The following is a 21,847-nucleotide window of genomic DNA, read 5'->3' as shown; positions in this document are numbered from 1 at the left end:
AGTGTGTAACATAGAAGAGAACCTGCAGCTTGTGGTATTCTCATACATCTGTTGCTCTTGTCCTTCTAGGTGGTAAGGGTCACAATCTTGAGTCGAGCAGACATAGCAACCCAGGTGAGTAACTGCAGTGCACTTTGTCGATGGTAGACATTGCAGCCACAATGTGCCAGTAACGGGTCCTGTGGCAATCAAGCCACTTTCTTTGTCCTCGTTGTTAAGTCTCTTGGGTATTGTTGATCTGCATTCATGCATGCAATTGGAGAGTGTTCCATCAGACTCCCGGTTTCTGCCTTCCAGATAGCAAAAAAGATTTGGGGAGTCAGAAGACAAGTCACTCTGACCTGCTCCCGTAGCCATGGTATTTATGTAGCAGATCCATTTTAGTTTCTAATAATGGTAAGCCCCCAGAATATCGAAAGTGATGATTTGCTGCTGGTAGTGCAATTGAGTGTCAAGAGTTAATGGCCAGATGCTGTCTCATTCCCACTTTTTTTAAAGCAGGGTTCCTCATTAGACCAGCTGATAGGCTAGCCAAATAGGATTACCCTTGCCTGGTTCCACACTTCCCTGTCCAGTCTTAGCCACAGAATCTTCTGGCTTGAGCTCTTCCAAATCTGTCCCAACTTGAATCAAGTCTCATTTACCTGTTACCCCTGTACTTGCTGATCTATATTGCCTCTTGAAATAACAATTCTTGAAATTTAAAATTCTCATTCTCAAGTTTAAATCCAGAAGAGGAATGCCTCCTCCTTTGGCTCAATGTAATTTTTTTCTCTGATTACACTCTGTGAGATGTCCTGGGATACTTCACTGCACTATAACTGCAGGTTGTTCATACTCATGATCATTTTGTTTTTGGTGAGTACCTAAGTGGATGAATCCTACCAATTCACTGGAAGCTGTGTGTGATTGATGGGTACTGTGGGTTCCGCAGTGTTTTATTTGTACCTGACTATACATTTCAATTCGAGGTCAGGTTATAGCACTCCCTCAAATCATTGTGCTAATCTCAGCCATCTGTTCTTGGGAAATGCTATGTTAAACAATGCTGGAAACTTTCCATGACTAACAGGTAGCATGTTATTCAGGATGTCTAATGGTAACTGATTTATTATTAATAACTTGAGGACCAGATACCTTGATTCCCACAAAAATATGTCAAATCTAACTTATTAAGTTAGATTTGAATAGTACATTTACTTAGAAATGACACATAAATTTTATGTGCATTGTTAGTCCATTCCTTGGTGGATTTATGACCCATGGCACTCTTTGTAATATTAGGTCACATAACCTAGCATGAAAAATATTTAATAATGTAGCCAGAAGTACACAATAGCAATGCCTCGGGAAGATTCGTGGCAATATTGATAACTGTACAGTAAGATACAATTTATGTTCCACAATTCCAAATATTGACCAAAAATGCAGTATCCCAGTATGCTTTGTGAGAAACAAGGCTCTGTGAATATGCAAGCTGTGAGAATGGTGACAGGGAGAAAGAACAAGAGCAAGGGTCATGTGTCTATTATCCACAAAGCTACAGCATTCACAATACCATGGTAAGATGGAAACTCAGTGTCTGAGTTTTATCCCAAGCAAGTTTTTAGAGATACTGGCATGCAAGAGCAACAAACAATCTGCTGGAGGAACTCAGCGGGTTGAGCAGTATGTGCAAGGAAAAGGAATTATTGACGTTTTGGGTCAAAACCCTGCATCAGGCCAGTTTCTCCAGCAGATTATTTGTTGCTCCAGATTCCAGCATCTTGTGTTTGGCATGCAGGAATTGTCTGTTTACACACAGCGTGAGGTTAATTTGATTCAACTGAAGGGAGTAGGTGCTGGGAAGTTTTATAAAGTTTTCATTTCCCTAGTTAAGATGCATGCTATTGTGAATGTGTAAATCACTTGAATTTCCTTCACACCTAAAATCTAATTGGTGTGCCCTATTGTAACTACTGAAATTGTGTTAAACATCCAGAATGGCATCCAAAATTGTAATTTTGTAACATTAAAAATTGTGTCAAACAGCTGATTAATACAGTTACCAGACAGGAAAGGGGATGAGACATGAAGTAGTGTTTATTCAGGCTAGAAATGAGAAGGAATGCAAAACTTAAAGTGGATGGTGCTATTTCAACTGTTTAATTGATTTATTATTGTCATATGTACCAAAATATAGTGAATAATTTTTGTTTGCTTGCCTCCAGACAGATCATTCCATACTATTCCATACATTGAGGCAGTACAAAAGGGAAGAAAAAACAGAATGTAGAATATAGTGTTATGGTTACAGAGAAACTGCAGGTAGACAAATAAAGTGCAAGATCATGACAAGGTAGATTGAGAGATCAAGAGATCAGCGGAATGGAATTACACAATTCCAACTTTACCTTGAAAGAGAAATCACAGAGCTACAAAGTTACTTTAGTCAGGGAAATGTAACTTGGTCAAAGATTGGAAGTTGAGCCTCATGGGATCATTGGTGGATTGACTCCTGCGATAGATGAGTGTATATGTAGGACTGAGTTAATAACAAGGAGCGATTGAGACAAAGGAAATGGTATTCTAGTGTCAGCTGTTATATTAAGACTGCTGTGATTTCTCAAACCTCAAGTAAGGGTTTTTCACTACAAAATAAGATTTTTTTTGTCATATAATAAAATCCTTTGTCAGGCCATGCAATAATTCAGTTTCTAGCCTGTTGTGAAAATGTAGGTAAGTAGGTGAATCACCAATCTTACAACGCCTCTCCATAACATTTATTATACTACCAGAACACTTACAACATTGCCCTTAGTAAGTGGGATGATGTACATGTTGTGATGAGTAACCTTTTGCTTCTAGGTCTGTCTTGATTTGTTTTGCTTTTTATATCTACATTGAGGATTCTGAGTATGTCCCCATTACCGATGTTGGGGTAACTGATCCAGAAGTAAGGTTGGAGCTTCATTTGTGTATATTGAGCAATGTACACTGGCTTCCACACTGAGTTTTTGGAGAACTCCTTAAATTATTTATGAATTCAATAAGCAGACCTCATCAGTTTTTGCTCTACTTTCCTTAAGGATACTTGAAAATTTCATCTGTCTTGGGACTGGCCATAGACGGAACAATTTATAACATCATATACTGATGTTTCTCTGTGGTCCATATTCCTGACCTAATATAACTGGAACTTATGTACCAGTTAATTTTACATACTTTCCACAAGCTCAGAATTGCAGACAGAAGAATATTTCTTTTCAAATCATTTAAAATCCTGTATGGCTTCAGAAGTTCTTTCAGCTTAGAATCTGTTTATCTAAGGTACTGCAAAAATTTTTTGACAAGTCTTAAGCAAACATTGTGCAAATTTTAATTATTTCAAATCAATTTTAATGCTATTTCTCTTTTCCATATCTTTGATCAGGAGACAAAGTAAAATAACAGTGTTGCTACACTGGTGAAATTTGATTTTGCTTTCCCTCCCCTTCCTCTTTTCCTTTCACACCTCTCCACTTCTTGTTACCTTGGGACTGTAGTATAGTTGCTGCCAGCTAGGGAGCTGCAGGATTTTAATCCAGTGATGGTGAAAATACTGTGCTGTATGTCCAAAACAGGGTTCCATGTAACTTGGAAGGGAGCTGGAAATGGTGAGGCTCTTTGGTATGTAATTTTCTTTTAATATAAATTCTTGACAGCACTTGTACTGCTGTGTTGGGAAGCAATTATTTATCAGCTATTATTAAACTGTGTCTAACAGTGTTTGCCCAGCCTACCTGCACGATACTTCAACTCTCAGCATTGGATAATAATTGCCTTCAGGTCCTATACTTGCCTCAACTGCTTTCCTCTTACCTGTTCATTCTACATTGATGTTGGGTTGCAGCTGTCAAATTTTACTTTGTTAAGAATGCTTTACTGTCTTTTCAGGAATGCACACATTTGAGAATTAAAATAATTGATATCTGAAAGTGCAAGTGGTCAAGTGCAGAATTGTAAATTGCCCCATTTGGCAGGACTTGTCTGTGCTTGCATGTAGACTACAAGATGGTGTACCTGGAATGATAAATAAAAGTTCTAGTCTATTTATTAATATTTGATTTTGTTTTAGTTAAAAGTTCAGAATTAGTCTAGTGATTTTTCAAATATGCCAATCCTCAGATAAATCACTGAGCCGGATGAATGGCACATTGAAATGCTCCTTGACATTGATTATTTTGTTTTGATGTGGCAAAATGTAAAGCTGACCAAGTAATTTTTGTTTACTGCCCATTTTATCAACACTGTTGGTGGGGCTCAGATCATTTTGCATTATCACTAGATTTTATGACCTAACTCTGAATCTAATTTCCATGCTTTGGTGGCCTCGTTGGACTTCACCATTGACATCGAATGCCACCGCCCGCAAAAGGTGAACATTATGATCTCGTGTAGCCTTGACTTTAGAAATCTCTTCAGTTACAACCTCCACTCTGATTTTTGTCTTGTCTGCCCAGACTCTTGACTGTAAGGTAACACTTGATTTTAAAGACCCCTCTCTTGCCCCTCATTTAATGACTTGTGCAGGTAAATGCCATACATGTTGCAAATTGCAGTGAGGTTTAACAGCCAGAGAGAACATTTCTAATAGTGTTAGCTGAGAGAGGAATAAATCCTTTGAGAATTTTTCCAACGACCAGAATTATTTCAACTGTCTCATCTAAATGGATGGCACCAACTTGGTCAGTTCTACATTGGATTGTCCATTTAAGTAATGTACTCAACTCCAATTCCAACAATTGAGTGAAATCTAATGATTTAAGGCAGAAGCTGTTGGAGTATGGTAGTATAGTAGCTAAATTAGTGGAGACATATGAGAGAGACTGCAGATGCTTGAAATCTGGAGCAACGCATCTAAATGCAGGAGTAACTCCGTAGCTCAAGCAACACCTATGGAGGGAAATGAACAGTCGCCGTTTCGGACCGAGACCCTTCATCTGACTAAATTAGTGGATTAGTTTTCCAGTGCCTTGGGCTGATCTAGAGACGTTCACACCCCACCGTGGTAGGTGGAGAATTTAAATTGTTATTACTATGATATAATAAGTTAGTAGTAGTAATAATAGCCATGAAGCTGTCATATTGTTATTTACTATCTTGCTACCTTTACCTGGGTATGTGACTCCAGACCCGTAGCGAGGTTGACATTTAATCGCCCATCTGATCTGGCAAATCACTAAAGACTGGTTAAGGATAGCAGTCTATTTTCATCAGCTTCCTTTTAAAATTATCCACCATTTAATATGTAATGATACAGAAGTTAAATATACCAGACTCGTCAGACTACCTCGGGTTCTTGCAGCCGCACTGACACCTATTGAAAGACAGCCAGAGATATTTTGTTTGTGAATTGTAAAGAACAGTTCAAATTGCAGAAGAGCCAGACAAGCCCAGAAGAACCAGTGAAGGATTCATCATTTACGTGTGTGCGTATTCATAAACCATGGGACATACGCGGCATGGAAATTGTGATGTATGTGCAAGGGTTAACTGCTGGCCTCAGTGAGTAACTCCGTCCTCCTCGCTCGTAGAGGCTCCGTGTGAGTGCTGCATCCTTGCTCGCCTCTCATACCCTCGGCACCCTCCCCGCAGCGCAACATATCTGCCGCTAAACAGGTAAATATCGAGAAACTTCTTTACACTACCCCTCCCTCTCCCTACCCCCATCCCCTCCCTCTCTCTCCCTACCCCCATCCCCTCCCTCTCTCTCCCTACCCCCATCCCCCCGCCTCTCTCTCCCTACCCCCATCCCCCCGGTTCGATTCCCACTTCGAGCTCTGTCCAAGCGCTCGTGGTTTCCTCGCTGTGCTTTGACTTTGGCCTCTCTGGGAGCGGCGGCAGTGATTTTTATTTTTTAAATCATTGTATTGTTTTGAGTATTAGTTTGGACTTTACACGTCAAACTACCCGTCTTTAACACCGCGTGTTCTAGCACGATCGTTCTAAATGTCCAATAAAGGACTAATAAAGTCGTTCTACAAGAAAAAAATGGATCATCGGAGTTACGCGATTTGCCTGTAATCTTGGTTCTAACATTTTCAAGGAACTATTTTTCTTGGTTTAATGAACAAAGTTTGCAAACTTTTTTTAACCGTCTCATTACGACAGAGATAAAGTGTCCAACTCTTTGACATGGTTATGTTATTGAAGGTAAATCAGGCCGTAATTTTAACTTCTGCATTGCATAATTATAGCAACTCCAGCAGTTTCTGGAACTTCGACCAGCCCCCCTCCCCCCGCGTTATATATTTGCAGCTTGTTAGCACGGATCGTGCTGGGTTGGGTTGGTTTTGGGGGTGGGGGTGGGGGTGGGGGGGGGGGGAGGAGGAGGAGGAGGAGGAGGGATAATACGTGGCAACTCTTTCTCTCCCCCTTAAGTGCTGTTCACGCCTTCTGACCCCAAGTGATGTAAAAAACTGCACGTTCTCTGCAGAGCCCATTTGGAACTTGAGCCCAGCCCCGCCGATTTCCACATCTGTAGCACCAAAAGGCACTTCCCATTTTTCGTCTCCACGCATTAGATTTGAGATGTTGAGAACTGGTGAATTCTTAATCATCCAAATGAAACCAAGCCACGTTGCCTCAATACTTTTGTAGTCATAATTTAGCGTCTCAATAAAATGTTTGTAAACAGCTGGATCTAACTTTGCTACCTTGCTTTCCTCCAAAGATTGTAACTCCTGACTTGGATTTTCCTTTAATTCCTGCAGTCCTGTAATGATAGCGTTAATCCATGGAAACGGCCAGCCACGAAATTCATTATGCACATAGATTAATATAGTCCCTTTTAAAACAACTTAATTGATGGCAGATAAATAACAATTTCAGATTTGCACCATTTATGATGCTTTGATTTTTGTCTTAAATTATAGCACCATTCCAATTTATACTAAATTATAAAGTATATATTATAATTAAACTACAATGTATAGATTATATATAGAGTATAAAAGTGCCAATTTGAATAATTGGATCTGTAGAGCTAAATCGCTTCTGAAGCTTTTTATTTTGAAAACGAAACTCCTTTTAAACAAAAGAGCCAGAGAACTTCCATTATATTGAGGAGGATTAATGAAGGGTACAAAAGTCTGTGTGCACAAAGCTCTATTCTTCACTTTTAAGTATTATGTTGTGAGTGGAAATGGTATCACACTTTTAAGAGAAAGCATTCCTCTGAAGTGCATGATCCACATTTTCATGGTTGGACAACTGACTGTTGGCATAAGTGAGCCAGCTTTAGCAGTCTGGAGAGTTGGCACTACTGACATCAGAGACCTACAAGTTGAATATCAGGAGCAATTAATATAGAACAGTGAGATGGGTCCAGTTACAGAGCAGAGTTAATGAAAGCTCTTTCTGGTCTATGTATACAGTACAAATAATGTGCCTATTTAAATTAACTACTTTACTTACTTAATAGAATTTCTTTCCCTCTACCCATTGCATTTTATTCCACCAGAGTTAATGTGAACCTGTTTGTGTCATAACTATGCATTCACAGAATTCTAAGATTTTTGTATTTTGATTTTTGTTCAAATGTCCTGCTTGTTTAATGGTTAACTTTCAAATGTATTTCAAGAAAACATGAAGATTACTTTCATTATTTATGTGTCCATAGTAGAGGAATGGCCATGTTTAAATATAATTTTACATAATTCATCTGATTAAGTAAATGACTCAACATGATTGCATTGTTACCACTCTTGTATTTGAATCTCTAAGTTGTGGGACCCAAACTCCAATTCCAGGAGAATCTAGCAGTTTAGCACAGTTCTGGGGATTTGCCATCTTTCAGGTGAGATATTTGACCAGGATCATGTCTACGGGTTTAAATGGATGCTAAAGGTCCAAGAATATTTGGAAGGATAACAGAGTTTTAGTCCTGACCAACAATGTTCCCTCAGCCAACCTTAATGAAATCAGACCAGCTGGGTGTCACTTATTGAGGCATCTTTGCTGGTTGCATCAAATTAATTTGATGTCTCTGAGCAACAAATGGGATAATTCCGTTTGAAGATGCTTCTGCAGCACGTTTGTGATGTTTTACCATGTTGTAGTGCTTTATCTATGCAGATTGTTATGGTTGAAATGGTATAAAAGCAGCTCTTTCAAACAAAATTTATCATTATTGAGATTAATGAAATGAATATTTCAACTGATCGGCATCTTTTGTGGTAAAAGAGAGGGACAACTTGTATAGAAGCTAAGGTAAGGCCAGCCAAGTAAAAGTATATTAATGTTGCTAGAGTTCATTCGGAATGTGTTTGGCTAGATGCCTTTAGCCCAGACTGCATTAATTAGTATTTAATTGTTTTTTTTTAAAGATGGAATCTTAACTTTATGTGCACAGCCAGTATGATTAAAATTTAACCCAGATGGAGCAGACAGGTTACTTTTAGGAGGATGTGGTAAGAAACTTAGAATAAAAATGTAGGAAGAGAAATGCAGTGTGTTTAAAGATTGCTGAGTTGCCAGACTAAGGTATGATGCACTAGAAGTAAATTATTGGGGAATTATTACCTTTGGGACTCCTTTGAAATCCATATTCGAGCTGATAAATGTGTAAACAGCCCATCTTACCACTGTGACCAAATAATAAGCTATTGCTGTCGTAGGTTGTGAAAGTCTTTGCCTTAGCTCTAAGAGATTCATGTTGAATAGTGCAAGCCAAACTGGAGCCTTGCACACTGAATCATAATTTCAGTCAGAACAATGAATATGTGTGTGAATTTAGTTAGTATAGCATTAGCCAATTCCCAATCCATGATCATGGGTTATTCAAACATGTTGCCTGGGTACTTTTTGCATTTAAGGGATCAAACATTTAATATAATGCCAGATGCCTAAATACAACAGTTGAAAGCCAAAGTCGAGTTTATTGTCATATGCACAAGTACACGTATACACAGGTGCAATGAAAAACTTACTTGCAACAGCATCACAGGCACATAGCATTGTATAAGCAGCATTCACAAAAAAACATAAATTATACAATTTTTACAAGAAAAAAACACAATTAGTACAAAAAAAACAAAATCCATTTTAGTGCAAAGTGATCAGAGTGGTCATAGTGTTACTAAACTAGTGGTGATTAAGGTTTTGCCAGTTGGTTCAAGAACCAAATGATTGAAGGGAAGTAGCTGTTCTTGAACCTGGTGGTGTGAGACTCCTGCCCGGTAGTAGCTGTGAAAAGATGGCATGGCCCGGATGGTGGGGATCTTTGATGATAGATGTTGCCTTCTTGAGGCAGCGCCTCCTGTAGATACTACCGATGGTGTGGAGGGATGTGCCCATGATGTACTCGGCAGAATCTACTACTCTCTGTGGCTTCTTATGTTCCTGCACATTCGAATTGTTGTACTAGAGCATGTTGCAACCGGTCAGGATACTTTCAACAGTACATCTTTAGAAGTTAAAGAGTGCAAAGCCTTTGTTAAAGGCAGAAAGTAAGCTACAAAGCAAAAAAAAGTGCTGGAAATTGAAATGAAAAACAGAAAATACTGGAAATACAGTAAAACTCTGATTATCTGGCACCCTTGGGATTTTGGTAGTGCTGGAATAGCAGATTTTACAGATTATTGAATGTTGCCCACTTTTTAACTCACTTTTTCTTTGAAGGTTACCCAATAGTGTAATAATTTTTCCAATGAACCAGCTGAGTTTTTAAAGAGCACTGTAGGCTCTGGCTCCAGCCACAAGCCTGCCCACGTTGCTGACCCCTGTGTTCTGGACTGCAGCCCCAGCTCCAGCTGTGCACCCTACCCACGGTCCAAATCCTGGCTGTCCTCCTACCTGCAGTCTGGACCCCCAACTCGCATTCCAAACGAATGAGTTGAACCAGCTGCCAGACCATCGAGATTTCTGAACAATCAAATGCCAGATTATCAATTCTACTCTACTCAGCAAGTCGGGCAGCATCTGTGACAAGAGGAACAAAGAGTTAATGTTTCGGGTTGATGACCTTCCATCAGAACCAGGCGAAGTTAGAAAATCATTATATTTTAAGTTGCAGAGAATGAGGAGAGGTGGAGAGAAGGAAAAAGGGATAAAGCAGAAACCAAGAAAGTATGTGATGCAAACAGTGATGGTGCTGGCTGGGAGGTGGTGGTGAAGACTTGATATTTGCAGATGATGTGTCTGGAGGAGATATAAATAGATGAATGAGGATAGGGGGGTGAAAAAAAATTGCTGGAACTGTGAGATACATAACACTGCAGTTGCCGGAAATCTTACAGAAATAGTGCTGGAAATCCCCAGCAGCCAGAGACAGCGTTTGTGGAAGGAAGAAACCTGATTTAACATTGCAAGTTGATGGTCAGTTCTGACACAAACTTAAAGGCTGGTTATCTGAAATTGTTGACTTCATTGTTGAATCCTGAGAGCTGTAACATACCTAGTCAGAAGATCAAAAGCTTTTCCTTGTGTTTACTTTGCCCTTTGTTGAAACAGTGTAGGAAGCCGAAGACAGGGAGGTCAGAGTGGCAGTAAGATGGAGAAGTAAAATAAGAGAGAACTGGAATCTCAGGATCAATCCTGTGGACTGAACGGAGGTGATTTGCAAAATAGTCACCCAGTCTATGTTTGGTTTATCCAGTGTAGAGGAGACACTGAAAGCACAAGTACAAATGATTTGCTGTTTCATCTAGGAATGTTTTGCTCCCTAGACTGTGGGAAGAGGTAAAAAGGCATGTTTGGGATCTCCTGCAGTTGCATTGGAAGGTGCCATAAGAAGGGGAGAAAGTGTTGCTGGAGAGGAAGAGAGAACCAGGAAGCCGCAGATGGAATGGTTCCTTCACAGTGCTGAAATGGGAGAGTAGAATGTGCCTGATATCACATTGAACGTGATGGAAATTAGGGAAAATTAACTGCTGAATGTAGGGGGGAGGAGGAGCAGATAGGGGTGGAAGGGGAGGACAAGGGGAACACTGTCATTTCTCTGGGAGGGAAAAGAGGGCGTGAATGTAGAAATGTGGATAATGGAACATATGTAGTTGAATGCCCAGTCAACCATTGTGAGGGCAAAGACACAATTAAAGAACAAGGGAAAGGCACTGTTCAGAAACAAGGAAGACATCTTGGAAGCACTGTGGAAAGTGTGATCAACAGAGAAACTAGGCATTTGGAATGGAGTCCTTTTAGGCAGACGGCTGGAAGTTGCTATGGTCAAGATAGCAATGGGAATCTGTGTGCTTGAACCGGATGTTTGTCATTGATCTATCCCCTTGAGTTCAAGGAAGAGAGGGAAGAGTCAGAGATGAACCATGTGAAAGTGTGAGCATGGTGGAAATTGGTAGAAAAGATAATTAAACTTTGGAGTTCAATGTGAATGCAGGAAGCAACATCAGTACCATCCATCATTGTACTAGAAAATGAAATAAGGAAGGAATCCCAAGTAGGACTGAAACAAGGATTGTTCTACATATCCTACAAGGAGACAGACACGGGATGGACTAGTGCTGGTTCCTTTAGCTCCACCTTTGCTTTGGAGGAAGTTAATAAGGTTAAAGGAGATGTTCATGAGTTCATCTGGGTGAAAGAGGATGGTGGTAGTTAGCATCTGTCCAAGAAAGGGTTGAAGGGCTTTTAGGCCATCCTTGTAATGGATGGTGATATGAAGGGACTGGATGTCCAGGATGAAAGTGAGCCAGTTGGGACCAGCAAACTGAAAACTATCAAAGTGGCAGAGGGTATCAGATGGATGAGAAAACAGAGTCGAGGTCAGAAGAATTAACTTCCATGGATCAAGAACACGTTGAAACAGTGGCTTTACTAAGCAGTGCAACTTGTGGAGGAGTTAGACATGGGATCAATGAGGTTGAAGGCTGCGAGGAGAAGATCACGAGGAAATTAGGTCAGTAACTGGGAGGCAGTAGCCTCCTATGATGGCACGCATCCTCTGCAAGATTGTTTTCCAAACAACAACAGTAATGGTCTTGTCGCAGGTTTGAAGACAGTATTGGCTTGGTCCTTAGTGAGTGGAGTGCTGCAAGTTCAGAGGAGGATGTTAGAATGAGTAAGAGCAGTGGAAACATTGAAGTGGTCAATTCACATTGTCTGTAGCAATATATAGGTGAGGGCAGAGTAATAGTCCAGAAGGAGAGGACCAAGATGGAAGAAAGGGTTCACAGTTTGGGGTGAAAAGTCCAATAGTTAAAGAAATGGGCACTGAGGCAAAGATGGTAGAAGAAGATCTCAACATCATACTGGACTTGAAATTCATTGCAATGGGGGATATGGCAAGATGAAGTTAAGGCCTCTGTGGAGGACAAGTTATTCGGGATCGATGAAGGGAAGATCAGAAAGCTTAGTGGAAACATGTTAAAGAGTAATGCTGTAAGAGAGATGGGGTCCGGAAAATGAAGGGTAAGAAAGTGACACAGGAGTATTAGAATTTGAATTGTTGAAATTTACAATCTTTGGTGCTTGAAAGGAAATAGTTTTAAAGCACTGAGTGCGGCAGAGGATGATTTGGAACTGCTGGCCAGGACAGCTTTGAGATAGTGAGGCAGTGCTGATGGAGGAAATGGTCAAGGTCATGAAAATGTTGACACATGGCAATAATCTTTGATTTCAGAATGTAACAAGAATAGTGATTCAAACTAGGCTGAATATTTGAGAACATGAGATTCTGCAGATGCTGGAATTTGGAGCAATACAGAAAAAGCTGGAGGAACTCAGCAGGTCAGGCAGCATCTAAGGAGGGAAATAAACAATCGATGTTTTGGGCTGAGACCCTCCATCAGGACTGGAAAGGAAGAGGGCAGAAGCCAGACTAAAGGGGGGGGGGGGGAGGGGGAGGCACACACGCAGATAGGTGATAGGTGAGTCCAGGTGAGAGGGGGAGGGGGTAATAAGCTGAGAGGTGATAGCTACCTGTTCTCATGGGTAGATCTGAAATGTAATGGATGGAAGCTGGACTAGTCTGTTTTTTTTATAAGGGCTTTATAATTAATGTGAATTATACTGTTGTATCCATAAGCATTGATTTGTATATAATTACACATCTGCTTCTGAACTGAAGTAATTGTAGCTTATTTAGCTTTGCTTTGAACATTTGTATTATCTTCCAACAGTAATTTTGCCCTTTCCATTTTGAGAAGGTTCCAATTTAGGTTGGGACTGGCATAAACCTTTTCTGATGTTAAGGGAAGGAATGCGAGAATTAAAATTCCCAGTAGGGAATACATATTCAGAGGAATAAAACTTCTGCATTGCTACGTATAGGGATATAAATGGGGAAGGGGGTAAAAAAAAATAATGCCCTGGCAGATCACAGTGAAACGAGGAACCAAAGTATCACTACAGATTATTGTGCAACAATACTGGCTGGTTACAGTCCAATATCCATAGGAGCCATGGACCAAGAAAATGGACAGTTTAGACATACCACCCATATGTGTGATCCCTACCATGCAGAAAACGAGGGCGGCAGGTGCTTGGGAGTTGCTCTATTTTCAAGCTCTTTTGGTCTCTCTCCATCCTGAGACTCTTCATCCGAAATGTCGACTGTCTATTTCCCTCCACAGATGCTGCCTGATCTGCTGAGTTCCTCCAGCAGTTTGTTTTTTTTTCGCTCCTGATTCCAGCATCTCCAGTCTCTTGTCTTCTAGTGAGAGAGAATACTGCCCTGGTGGAGGAACTGTTCTGATGTACTCTTCTGTGGATGAGAAAGGTCCTGCTTGAAGTATTTCAAAAAGTAATTGCTTTAAGGGATGGGAAAGGCTTTCTTCCTGAATTAGAGTCATGGATGGCAAACAAACATGATCTGGTCATTCATTATGCTGCTGCTATGGGACTTTGCTGTACGCAAAATGTCTCTTTGTTACCTTGCAAAAAGTAACTAGACTTCTTGAAAAGTACTTTATTATCTACAACCCCATTATGGGAGACTATGAAAAGGAAAATCTGAATCCATATCTTCCTTTCAATCCACTGCTGTCCTTCCTCACAACACAACCCTCCTGCTCTTCTCCACACGTATGCTTACTGTCAGGATAATTATCTTCAGGTGAGGGTGGAAGAAATGGATTAATGGAAATGTGGTTGCACAGTTGTGCCCATATCATACTATAGTTTTGCTTACTATATTTATGACTGTATTTATTATTTGTATTCTACTCATAACATTTGAGTTCATCACATAAATTTGAATTTAAAAAATAATTGAGAATTACAGCAGCCTCAAAAATGTAAAATGAGTAGCACCAGATTAAAGTTTCAGCTTTTGGTTTGGAGGCCAAGCTATTTCTCTGGCATTCAAGTTCACTTTTGGAATGGAGAAATTATACCAGCAGTGGCCAGGATCCTTGTGAGAAGATTGGAATTTTGATCCATGTTCTTTCCAGCGATTGATGGTACTGAAGCGATTGAACAGATGATGAAAAATATTCCCAATGGAAAATTTGTAGATCCATTCTGATAACGGACCAGAGCTATCACTGATGGGTTGAATACAAGTTGAATTCAACTTAATGGGTATATTTTGAAGTCTGTAGCTCAGTGATAATAGAGCACAGCTGCAGAATATTCCTGTCCTCTTATAAAGAACAGAAGACATCCTACTAGAGAGAGGCCAACAAGTTTCTACTCAAAAATATTTCTTCGTGGGGAGTGAATATTTAGTGAGTTCCTCTCGTGTCTCAATGCTAGAATTATAGCATTGTCGGAAAAAGAGTGGGTCATTTAGCCCTTGAATCTCTTCAGTCATTCAGTTAGATTATTGCTGGTCTATACTTTGATTTCATTTTATGTTGTAGAAAATTTCGAATCATCCACAATCACAGATATTTTGGGGGAGAGATCCATATTTCTACCATCATTTGTATGCAAAGATGCTGTCTGATTTTACTTCTGAATGACCTCGCTCTTGTTTAAAGGGCTCTACACTCATTCAGCAGAGAAAATAATGTATTAATCCTATTGAATATCTTCATTATTCTAAACATTTACATTTGGGCCTTGTTTATGGTCTGGCTAGTGCGTGGACTAGGGGACAGAGAAAATAAGGAACAGCTGGGTCATAAAGTTTGCAGCACAGCAACAGGCATGCCTGGACTATGTTGCCATGCCTGCGCCTTTTGTTTGCTTCGTCTTTTTATCAGCATACTCTTCTATTCCTTTCTCCCTGATATACTTAACATGGAATATCAAGTGTTAAACTGAATGTTGGTCCTAGTAATCAGTTTCCCTGCTCACATTCCCACCTGGCACCTGTTTATTCCATTCTCCAGTTTTCAACACACTGAATCAAAAGGAGGGGGTTCAAACTCTGCTCACATTCTTCAACACAATGTACTTCAGATGGAGCACTGCATTGTGGTGCTCTCTTGAGATGAGAAATTTAAGTTTTTATAAAAGGTGCAGATGCTAAAAATATGAAAATGGTGGAAACAGTCACCAGGTTGAGCAGCATCTGCAGAAAGAGAAACAAAATTATTGTTTCAGGTCTAAGACACTTCTGTATATTTACAGCATTTTCTGTTTAGAAGAGATTAAATCAATTTTTTTTATGTGACTATAATCTAAGCTCACCTGAGGTTTAGATGAATGTTAAAGGCCAAAAGATAATAACCAAAGAGTAAACATTCTTCCAGCAAAACTCATAGCCTTTGGTAGGATATTGCTATGTTCTAAGCTATAAACTTAATCTATATTGTCTCCATAGGCACTGTACCTAAGTTATTTGTTACTTTTGAATCTTTTCTGCCCTGCTATTGTTCAATTTAAGATTGCTGTGGATCTTAATTTATTAATTTTATGTGTTACAAAGTACAGTACTGCCCATGTTGTTTGGTCTCCTTGCCGCCTAGAAAGTGGAATAAATAGATGCTGTACAATGAGATTTGCAGGTTGCAGTGGCTTTGCTTTTACATCAGTGCCAGACTACCAAATGCTTGAACAGCTGTTGCTTTGCATAGTTGACACTCATCTGTCAGTAGGTTAACATTACTCTGAAACCTTCATCACTGGTAATAGTTTACTGTCCAGAGGAATGATGTGGATGAGATTGTATTTGCTTTATCATTGACATCTGCAATGAACTCTCTCCACTAATATCTAACATGCAAGCCTGTGTAGAATTAATGGAAATCCTGGACTCTCCAACTTTTTGGTCTCTTCACTACTCCTCCCACACCACTGCTACCAAGTTGGGTGCACCAGGGTGATTACTGAAATGATGCCCTAGTTAGTTGTCAGTCCACTTGGATTCCAGATTTGTTTTTGAGGTCTAGTCCCTTAGAATTCTTCCCTTCCATAATACTCACAAAGGATTGGGCTATTTGCTTATAGTTTGGGTTTTGGTGAATATGTGCCATTGTGCTTGTTACGTGTGTTTAGAATTAGATCCCTTCCAAGTTCCCTTGAAGCTTTAACCTGCACTAGTCCATGTTGTTGCTATTTGAAGGCACAGGAGAGGAATTGCTGAGTGAGAGGGTGTGTGTTGACAGGGAGAGACATTTAGTTTGCTTTCCATTATGCAGTAGCTGAAAGGAACAAGTGTAGTAGTACACAGGCATACAAAATGCCTTCAGCGTGTAACAAGGCAATTCTCTTCACCACACACTAAAGGGATCATCTTGACCTGTGATACACACTTGTATACTGTGCAGTCTAATGAAAAGTACATAGCTTCAAGCTCACGACTTGTAACTTTAGTGTGAAGACGCATGCTTTGCTCCCAATAGCTGTTCTTAAATTTACTGTTTAAATAAAATTCAGGCTGTTTTCTATTCACATCTTACCATTTTTGTGCCAGGTTGAATCCAAATGCATTCCGCTTGAATGTTCTTGCCATTTCATGGGTCAGGGGGTGGAGCTGACTTTGGTATCGAAGTACTATAATTACACTGTAAATGAATGGCAAGGCTTGAATTCTCTATGCATTCATTGAATTTCATTTTAATTTTAATGAAAATATTTAGTCCATACGATTACCTCATGAAAGTTCACTTCACACTTCCTTTTGGGAACTGAATGTTAGAAATGGTTTTTTGATATACTATTAGTATAATTACCAGCATGGACCTCAACTCTGATTTGTGAATTATTTTATCATCAATCAAAGATGACGGCTAAGAATTCCTGGTTAGATCACTGCATTGAGCACTAACAATCATCTATGGTATTGGGTTAGGGGAGAGTCATGGAGCCAGAGAATTTCACAGTACAGAATGCTATTCAATCCATTGCTGGCTGTGCAGCCTTTATGGATGCAAACTGGTCCACTGATTTCCTTCTGAGGAGGAAATCTGCCATTTTCTTCCTAGTCTGTATCTGACTCTAGACCCACAAATGTGGTAGACTCTTGAATTTCTTCTGCAAGCTCTTCATTTTAAGGGCAGTTAGGAATGGTCAATAAATGCTGGTCTTGCCAATGATGCCCAGTTCCTGAAAAAGCTAATCAATCCATTGCTCTACTCTTCAAAGAAAGTTTTGTGTAATTCCTTGTCTTTAGATGTCCAATTTTCTTTTAAAGGGAACAATGGTTTCTTGGTTTTTCATTATCATTGAAACCATTCATCCCCAAATGTTATGGAGGGATTCAAACTTGTATCTCTGGATTAACGTCCAAGCCTTTGAATGCTCATCCAGTAACTCTGGTATGCTCCTCTACCCTAACATTGCATTACAGAACCACCTTGTAAAACTCCACCTCAATCAATAGATGGCTGGTAATCAAAATCTGCTGCTCCAGTTGTATTATGTTTGAACTTGAGGCTTAGTGAGATTTGAGTGCTGAAGGAGGAGCCTACTTTGACCCCAACACCTCTCCTCCCACACATTTAACTAAAAAGGAATATGAATTAGTCTTCTATGTGTTAATTAATAACTCAAAACTGAATAAATGAGTTTTGAATGGTATTAAGATAGGGAGCAGCTGCTTGCTGCAGGAATCCTAAGGAATTGGTGGCATGCTCTCTGCATTAACAATGGCCTTCTGTTGCTCAATGCAGTGGTATTCGGTACACAGAGAATTGAGAAGTGCTAACTTTGAGAGAGTGTTACTGGTATATTATTACATGAGGGGAGCCAAGGTAATTAGAGTTTTATTTCTATGAATGAGATCATGAGGTCAACGAGAGAAGAAAACAACTGGCGCAATTTATCTCAATTTACTGCTGCAGAGACCATTTCTGTTTTCATTTATAAAATTACTTGCTTCTGTGTTCTCCATATGATGTGAAGGAATAGCTGAGAACACTGGAATATAACAAAGGCTATGGGACCAGAAAACATCCCAGCTGTAGTACTCCAGAACTATGTGCTATTATATTTGCCCAACAATGTGGAATATTGTCCAGGTATATCCTGTTCACAAAAAGCAGTACAAATCCAATCTGGATAATTACAGCCCAGTCAATCTACTCTCAAGCATCTGCAAAATTTCAGAAGGTGTTTCTGAGAGCACTGTCAAGTGGCACTTGCTGACCAATAATCTGGCTTGTTAGTGTTTAACTGGACACTTGGCTCTAGACCTCTTCACAGTCTTCAGCCAGATAGGGACCAAAGAGCTTAATAAAGCGAGAGTTACTGCCCTTAACATCAAATCAGCATTTGACTGATTAAGTCAACTTGCGAATGTTTCCTGGACTAATACTGTACCCAAGTCTATATGTCAGTGGCCTGGATCAACAGTGTCCACCAGTTCCAGTTGTGTTGGCAGCCATTGCTCTCTATTTATGAAAGTTTTTAGTTACTGAAGCACACTAATGCTAACAATTCATCTGCTTCCCCTTTTATCAGAACTTCTATAGCTTTCATGTCTCCTTGATGCACTCCTGGCTTCAGAACCTCTTTTGGACCTCTACATCACAGTTTGTTAATTGAGGATTACAAGCAGCAATTGTTCTTATTGCTGATGAAATTGAATGTAAATTAACCACTTATCTGTTAACGGTAAGGCCATGTGTTAGCTGTCGCGCAGCAGGCAGCTCACACTAAAAGAAATTGTGCACGGGCATCTTCCATTCCTCAATGTAGAGTGGAATCTATCTTCCATTCCAAGGGCCTGCTGCTGAAGAAGAAGAATAATATTATTTGGGGAATCAAACACTACTAGCCTTGAAATTAGCGTCAGTAAAAGTTTGTAATGTTGGTGTAGTCAGTTTGTTAACTATCTTTTATTCTAAAAAGGCTAGAACCATGGAGGCACAGCCTTAAAATAAGAGTTGGTGTTCAGGGATGATGTCAGGAAACGCCCTTCACACAGAAGAAATATTGAACCCAGATCCCAAAAAAAATTTAAGGCATGAGTGATTTGAAAATTGCGCAATTCAGACTGAAAAAGTTCCATGAGATAAGGGGTACCAATGGATATTGGAAAGCAGTTGGTAAATGGATTAGAGATTTAGTTCAGCCTTGTCTAATTGATGAAGGTATTTGCATTTTGGTGTTGGTGGGTTATTAATAGTGTATCAGAAACAAAGTAATTAAAGTTATTAAATTTATGAAGCAATGAAAAATGTAATGTCGTTCCAGGTTACAGCTCTTATGTTTGCATGTGATTGCCTGTAGATAAGATGGTCATCAATGTGTTATAATTAGAAGAATGCTCGTGTTCTGACTAATGGTTCTCTGTTAACCGACAACACAAAAATATCCCCAGCCTGCCATTAAGCTTGTTGCTGTGTGTGGGATCTTGCAGTGCTAAAACCAGAAGCTTGATTTTCCACATAAAAGCACTAACTAAAAGAAAAACGAAGTCCGGTGTACGCCTACATTATGGCAATTCGGGCAACATTAATTTGTCCTTATGGAATTTGCATCACTACCAAAATATTTGAGAGATGGAATAAAAATTCACTCTTATGGAAGTAATGTGAGAATAAAATAACTAAATAAACACAAAATGAGAAAGAAACAAATGTCAATTTTTGTCAAGGGTTTGCATTACAGAAAATCACAATATGGATGGTTTTTCTAGGAACGCAACCCCTCTCTAATGTGGGGGTGTTCTTTACAATTTCTGAGATGCCTGATACAAGTGTTCTTACAAATGCATCATACATGTGTGGGAGAAATAAGACAACTGAAACGTTTGGCTTATTCTCTAATCATTCTATAATTGGACTCAAACTCCGAAGAGAGAAGATACCACCATTAAAACTTCTGGGATATTTCGCTAATTTTCATATTAGTTTAATAGATTATGATGAATCTTTTGTATTCTAGCCTAATTCTCTCCTCTTACTTTAAAACCACTAATATTCACTCTTCGTAAAATTTTGAGAATTTAGAAAAACTATATTTCATAGGTATGCTTGACCCATTTCCCACCATCCCAAAAAATTCCTGGTGAGTAAGTGCCCACAAAGTGCTAAAAATATTCAGGATGTTAGCCAGCATTGGTGGTGAGGAAAAATTAATGCTTTAAGTTGAAGACCTTCATTAGAACCAGAAAAAGTTAAGACATATAATAGGTTTTAAAACAGTTTGGCACTTCTTGATGTCTTGAATGTCCACTATGATTTTCATGCTTAAGTATTAAGACTTGAAACTAGTCTTTCCAATTGAGGAAATTCCAATTCCAATTCCAAGAGTGTTGCCCACAGAGCCACGACTTGCACGCCATGTAAGTTTATAGAGAAATCTGCGTAAGGTTGGAGTGAATGTGACTGAATGTTGGCAAGGACTGCATTTTAAATTAATATAGCTAATGTTGTTGAATATTTCCATTGCATCTCCAAATGTCATATCTGCAAATTATATACCACACAAAGTATGTAAGACACAGTCATTTCACATGGATTTTGGTTGCCCTTCTCCCTCAGCTCCCTGAGTGAGGAATCGGACATTTGCAAGCTGCCAATCAGAAGGTTAACTTCCTAGACCAAAAACGCTCATCCACATATTGACTTTATCTGCCTTATCAGAGTACAACTTCTAAAATTGATCAAACAGTGATCAGTTGCATTCTTACTGAGGAAAAAATTTAATATATATGATGTATGATTAAGGGTAGACCAAGTTTGAAATGTAAAACTTTTTAAGTATAACGTTAAGAACTTCTATATTAAGCATATAATTGCTACACATGAGTGGGAGAAGATTTAAGATATATCTGGAATTTGGAACGGGATTATAGGCAAAATAGAGTTAAAACTGTTTGTTCTTGAAACAAGTAATTTAGGGGATAATTATCATCTCCGAGGCTTCATGGAAGCAAGGCATAGGGTTCCAATATAAACGATCATAATTTTAAAATAATATATGATGAATTACTAAGAAAAATGTAACCTATCATGGGCATCAATTTTGGACACAGCATGATCCCAAAAGTAACTATGAGGTGAATAACCAGGTAACACAAAATAGTGTTTATGTTTAATATATACAGACTGACAGGGTTAGTTTAGTGACATCCTTTTATTTAAATAGTTGCATATTGGTATCACCAGCTTTTATTCTTGAATATTGAATATCAAGACGAAGCTACATATGAGCACATTAAAAAGAAAGCATCATAAGATGGTTTCACTATCTGAAATGTATACCAGCAATACATTTCCAATTGGACAGTGTATATTTTGGCGGGGAAGTGCAAAAGTGGCATGAATGTTACTTGCCACTTATCAGGCCTCAGGTGAATATGGATTGGGTCTTGCTGTATGCAGGCATGGACTGCTTCATTTGCTGAGTAATTGGAATTCAACATTGAGCAATCATCAGTCCAGATCACCATTTCTGAACTTCATGTTGGAAGGAAGGTCACTAGTGAAGTAGCTGAAGATGGTTGGGCCCAAGATACTGTCAACGGTGATGCCTAGGAGTTGGAATGATTGGCCTTCTTTAAAACCACAACTACCTTCCTTTTGTGCAAGAT

General features: G+C 39.3%; 1 protein-coding gene across 5 annotated transcripts in view; it reads left to right on the top strand.

Annotated features, from left to right (window-relative positions):
* Positions 1–21,847, top strand: part of LOC127584634 (prolyl 4-hydroxylase subunit alpha-1-like) — a 71,626-nt gene that overhangs the window by 7,481 nt on the left and 42,298 nt on the right. For 3 of the 5 annotated variants that reach the window (XM_052041456.1, XM_052041454.1, XM_052041453.1), the window contains one exon: positions 70–114. The exons of 1 other annotated variant lie outside the window; for it this stretch is intronic. Coding sequence is in view for 2 of the 4 variants with exons in the window: in XM_052041454.1 (XP_051897414.1) it covers positions 70–114 (45 nt within the window). In the remaining 2 variants the exon portion in view is untranslated. Of the gene's footprint in view, positions 1–69; positions 115–5,313; positions 5,641–21,847 lie in introns of those variants that run through there. One more of the 5 variants, XM_052041455.1, reaches the window with a different exon arrangement.

The sequence above is a fragment of the Pristis pectinata genome, chromosome 30 (assembly GCF_009764475.1).
Source record: "Pristis pectinata isolate sPriPec2 chromosome 30, sPriPec2.1.pri, whole genome shotgun sequence".
In the NCBI taxonomy this organism is placed as follows: domain Eukaryota; kingdom Metazoa; phylum Chordata; class Chondrichthyes; order Rhinopristiformes; family Pristidae; genus Pristis; species Pristis pectinata.
Note: the sequence above shows the minus strand (reverse complement) of the source record. Positions and strands in the feature narration are given on the sequence as shown.